Genomic DNA, 5,165 nt, shown 5'->3' with positions numbered 1-5,165 from the left:
TTATTTTTTTTTTTTTTTTTTAATTTTTTTTCAACGTTTTTATTTATTTATGGGACAGACAGAGACAGAGCATGAACGGGGGAGGGGCAGAGAGAGGGAGACACAGAATCGGAAACAGGCTCCAGGCTCCGAGCCATCAGCCCAGAGCCTGACGCGGGGCTCGAACTCACGGACCGTGAGATCGTGACCTGGCTGAAGTCGGACGCTTAACCGACTGCGCCACCCAGGCGCCCCTTTAAGTTCTTTTTAATGTTTATTTATTTTTGAGAGAGAAAGAGCACGAGTAGGGGAGGGGCAGAGAGAAGACGACACAGAATCTGCAGCAGGCTCCAGGCTCTGAGCTGTCCGCACAGAGCCCGACATGGAGCTCGAACCCACGAACTGTGAGATCACGACCTGAGCCGAAGTCAGACACTCAACCGACTGAGCCACCCAGGCACCTCTCTACCTACTTTAGAAAGTTGAAGGTGATGGGTGCCTGGGTGGCTCAGTCGGTTAAGTGTCCAACTCTTGATTTCGGCTCAGGTTATGATCTCAGGGTGGTGAGACTGAGCCCCGCATCGGGCTCTGCACCAAGTGTGGAGCCTGCTTGGGATTTGTTCTCCCTCTCTCTCTGCCCCTCCCCCACATGCACGTCCCTCTGCACAGGCTCCCGCGCGCGCGCTCTCTCTCTCTCTCTCTCTCTCAAAAAAAAAAAAAGTTTAAGGTGGCAACCCAAGTGATAGGTATTTGTTGAAAGTAATATTTAAAAGCCATCAATTCCACGGAGAGGGAGCTTCTGTTACTAGTCCTAATACGCTCCCCAGTGTCTCCTTGCCTTTTTCACTCAACAAGGCCGTGACCGTCTTCGTCCGTCCTGTCACGTCGTGTACGTCACATACACGTGTGTGTGCGATTGCAGAGCACGTCCTGACTCCGCCAGTTTCTTCAACAATCTGTATCGCTGGCTGTTTAAGTCAGACCAGTTGTCCCCCAGTTACGCACTTTGAATTCCTTGGTAGATAAAGCTTTTCGTGTTGGTCACTGTTTTCTCGCACTGGTTCCAAACTGCTCTCGGGGTGTGCGTTGTAGGGCCACGCCGTCCCCGGGAGGCTGGGGGCCTCCCCACGTGCCGCGTGTGCCCCTCTCTGTGACGCGTGGGCATCACCTGGGAAGGTTATTCGTACTGAGCTCCCAGCCGCCCGTCATGAGGAAGGCGGCCACCCCCGATACCGGCTCCAACAAGAGGGTGCCTGTCCGTGGGCTTCCCGTGCACGGTCACGGAGTCTCCGCCCTGCCGCCTGAAGCCCGTGCTTGGGGGTGGGGGTGGGGTGGGAGAGGCCGGAGCACCCGGGTTCCCACGTGGCGTGGCTCCAGACCCCGTGTGCCCACAGGACGGTGTCAGATGTTGTCATTGCCTTTCCCCCTTGTTTCTAGAATGTGATTCTACCTGTGTGGGCTGCACGGGGAAGGGTCCAGAACAGTGTAAAGAGTGCGTCCTGGGCTACACCAAGGAGAGCGGCCAGTGTGCAGGTCAGTGCGGTTGTGTCTGTGCTGGACTGGGATGGAGCGCTGCAGGGAGGCCACGATGTGACCGGTCCCGTGACGAGCTGGGGGGCGGGGGGCACCGGCTCTGGCTCTTCTCCACAGACCCCGTTCCTCCAGCTTCAAGAGCGTGTGACACGGGAGCAGCATACGCCTCCCCCCCCCCCCCCCCACCATGTGCGTGGTGCTGGTGATCCTGTGGTCTGGGGCTCCCGCACCCCACCCCCGTTTCCCCGTCAGCCAGGGGTGACCCGGCCCCCGTGGTCCCCTCCACAGTTGGGGCCGGCTGGAACCCACTTGGAAAAGGGCAGCGAATCCACCAACCTCGCTGGGCGAGCTTACGCCGGGCCTCCCGCCTCCTCGCCTGCGCCGTGCTTCTCTGCTTTCCGGCCGCGCGTGGCCTGACCCCCGACGCCTCTGTTAAAGTCCGCCCTCTTCCTCTCTTCTCCAACGAGATGTTTCCGATCTTCGGCTCTCTGTGCGCGAGCGAGTTATGAGAATCTCGTGATCACGACGTGTGTCTGCCGAACAGCGGAATCCGTTACAGCGGTTACAGTGGGATGTCTTTACCGCAGACATAGACGAGTGCTCGCTGGCGGAAAAAGTGTGCACGAGAGAAAGCGAGAACTGTTACAACACCCCTGGGAGCTACGTGTGCGTGTGTCCCGAGGGCTTCGAGGAGACGGAAACAGCCTGTGTGCGGACGCAGACCGCCGCGGACGGTGAGTGGCCTGGCTGCGGAGCCCGGGCAGGGACACCGGCCACCGGGCCACAGCTGCCGGCTCGGAAACACACAAAAAGTGGCCCCGGGAGGGTGATGGCTGGGCTTCCTGGAAGACAAGAGGGTGACGGTCCCCGTGGGGAGTCCCAGAGGTCACGCACAGACTGAGGTGTGGGAGGGAAGCAGAGTCAGTGACACCGGAATCAGCAGGCGGGCTGACGGCAGAGGAGCCACCGGACGGTCCCCACGTGGTCCGTGCGCCAGCTTCCCGGAGGCCTGAGGCCAGGACCCGCTCTGAGCCTGTGGGCAGGGACCCTGGCCTCCTCCGGCTTCCGGTGGCTGTGCGTCTTGGATCCCCGGGGCTTACGGCCCCATCCCTCCAGTCTCTGCCCCTGTGCACGTGGCCTTCCCGTGGCCTGTGCGTGTCCACGCTTCCCTCTCCCCGTATGGACACCGGTGACTGGAGAAGAACCCGCCCCAGTGACCTCACCTTACCTTGATCGTCTGTGAAGAGCCCATTTGCACACTAGGCCCAGTTGACAGCTCCTGGGGTTAGGAGGTCACCACGGCTCCCGGGGGATGTGGCTCTTCCCACGAGGCTCCTAGAAGTGCTGCGACAGCACGGAGTGGAAGGGACGGCGTCTTCCCCAACGAGTAGGTTGTGCCGCAGAATCCAGGAGCCCCCGGCCCCGAGCGGGGTAAAGCCCAGCGAGCACACAGCCTCGTAGGACACCCCGGGCACCCAGGACAGGAGCGCACCAGACGCCAAAGGGAGCAAGGACACAGCAGAGGACGGGACAGCGGCCACACGCCGCCTCTGCCTCTGCCTCGGCGTGGCCTCCCTGCCCACGCCCCTCCCCATCATCCGGGCCCCCGTCCCGCCCAGCTGATTCCGGAGCGCCTGGCCGCCCCCCCCACCCCTGCTGTGGGGCCAGCGGGCCGCCGCGTCCGGGAGGAGCCAGCGCCACCCCGTCGGGACATCTGTGCCCGCGCTCCGCCCCAGCCCCGTGAAAACCTGGCGGCCTCGGCCTCGGGGCCCTCGTGTGGGGATTTCACCAACTGATCTGTTTGTTTCCTGGCAGAAGTTCCAGAAGAGCCAACGCAACCGCCCGCGCGGGAAGATCTGTGACGTGGCTCCGGAGCCGGAAGCCGGACCTGCCCTTTAAGTTATTGAGACTGACGCCCGGGGAAGGCGGCCCCCACACCCGCGCTCCTCCTCGGACGGTCCAGGGCGAGCTGCTCCCCCTCAAACACTTGTGCCCATCTGGCATCTGGGAAACCACAGCTCCTGCTTGTTCTTGAGCAGATTTGTATATTTTGCTACCGTTCTTTATAATAAAATTGACCATTGGAGGTAGTCAGGCACAGAACACGTGTGAGTTTGTCTCACTGAAAAGCACCAACGACTTAGGACGGAGTGAGCTCCGTCCGCCATCGCTGTCCCCCGCCCCCGCTGGGGCTGGAAGGCGCCCCTGACCGCCCCGCACGGAGAGGACACAGCCCTGCCCGCCCGGAGGCAGCCTGCCTTGGGCTTTCAGCACAACGGGATCGGGACAGCTGTGCCACCGACGGGCCCTCGGGCAGGGTACAGCCGGAGAGAAGCGTCCATCACAAGCCCCAGGGCCAGTTTCTCCTCCTTGAATGAAGCAGCTGAGAATGATAACAGGCTGTGGCTCCATGGGGAGGCCTCCCAGGGCCCCCTCCCCCGCACCAGTCGGCGCGGCCGCCCCAGGAACCCCCCACCCACGTGAACGCCCGGTTCCCCGAGCACCCTGCCTGCCCCACTGCTGTTACCCCCGCCCCACTGCCGTCCACACGGGGGGTCACCCTGGGAGGCGGCCTCCTGTCTCCCGCTGTCCCGGCACCGAGGACCTCGGCATCCTCGCGACATCTTGTGGTACCTGCTCTGCGGGCCCAAGGTGGGCACCCCAGTGGCCGCAGGGGACACCCCTGCCCCAAGTCTTGTCCCTGGTTCTCCCCGGATCCCCGTGCCCCTCGGCTGGCCTCCCTTGCCCTGTTGCCATGTCTGTGCTGGGGGACAGGGAGCATTCCCTCCCGGGCCAAGCGCCCCTGAAGTCCTAGAAGACGGGGCCGAGTTGGCCGGGCAAGGCCAGCCTGCGGCTCTTGTCCAGGCCAGACCTGCTGGGGAGTTCACACGGGAGACAGCCCTGTCATCACGCTCTGGGGACCGGGCTGGAGGTCCAGGCAGTGGGAGCACGGTGGTGGGAGAGGTCACCACCAGACAGCTGATGGCCACATGAACTGGGAAGGGAAGACGCAGCCCTGTACTTGGGCGGCTTCCAGGGAACCCTGTGGGCTGGGGGCTTCGTGGTGGGATGGAGGGCAAACCTGAGAGCCAGGGGCTGGCGGAGCCCCGCACGGGTGGGGGCAAGGATGGGGAGGCCCAGAAGGGAGGCCCCCGCTGGGTGAGGGGCTCCCTCCACAGCTCGAGCCCCAGCAGAGGGCCAGGCCAGAGCAGGTGGGCATGTGGGACCCAGGCCAGGCCCGAGTAACCAAAGCCACAGGCCACGTGGCTGGCATGGAATCGACCCCAGTTTCCAGTTGGAAGCCAGAGGGTCCTGAGTCCGCCTGGTGGGTCACCTGGGCAGCAGCCCACCCCTCCCAGGGCACTGTGGACAGTGGCGCCCCCTCCCCGCCACTGCACAGGTGACCTTGATAGGTGTCTGAGGGGCTGTCTCCTGGCAGTGGGAAGGGCCAGGCCCTGCCGTTGTGGATGCTAAGACATCCCTGCAGCTGGCTCCCCACGTTGGCCCCCCGACGTCTGTGGGGTCCTCTGTGGGGTCTGAACCCTGCCCTTTGCCCCACCGAGGCCGCGCCCTGGACCCCCACCATGGCACTCGGCCCGGGCCGCTGGGGAGGGATAGGGCCAGCATAGGCATCTCCGTGCCGACAGCAGCTG

General features: G+C 63.5%; 1 protein-coding gene and 1 long non-coding RNA gene across 3 annotated transcripts in view; one reads left to right on the top strand and one right to left on the bottom strand.

Annotated features, from left to right (window-relative positions):
* The window catches only part of CRELD2 (CRELD disulfide isomerase 2), a 13,976-nt gene extending 10,361 nt beyond the window's left edge, over positions 1–3,615 (top strand). For both annotated transcript variants that reach the window (XM_040490512.1, XM_040490511.1), the window contains 3 exons: positions 1,417–1,512; positions 2,100–2,246; positions 3,328–3,615. In XM_040490512.1, the coding sequence (XP_040346446.1) occupies positions 1,417–1,512; positions 2,100–2,246; positions 3,328–3,374 (290 nt within the window). In that variant the 3' untranslated portion in view covers positions 3,375–3,615. The remainder of the gene's footprint in view (positions 1–1,416; positions 1,513–2,099; positions 2,247–3,327) is intronic.
* Positions 805–3,050, bottom strand: LOC121040141 (uncharacterized). Its single transcript, XR_005795133.1, has 3 exons — positions 2,741–3,050; positions 1,849–2,045; positions 805–1,147 (listed from the first exon to the last, which is right to left on the bottom strand). It is a non-coding gene; the product is annotated as an uncharacterized LOC121040141 (long non-coding RNA).
* Positions 3,616–5,165: the final 1,550 nt, after the last annotated feature.

Source organism: Herpailurus yagouaroundi, unplaced genomic scaffold, assembly GCF_014898765.1.
Source record: "Herpailurus yagouaroundi ecotype Mexico unplaced genomic scaffold, PumYag 182, whole genome shotgun sequence".
NCBI lineage: Eukaryota > Metazoa > Chordata > Mammalia > Carnivora > Felidae > Herpailurus > Herpailurus yagouaroundi.
This window is presented reverse-complemented; position numbering and strand designations above follow the sequence as displayed.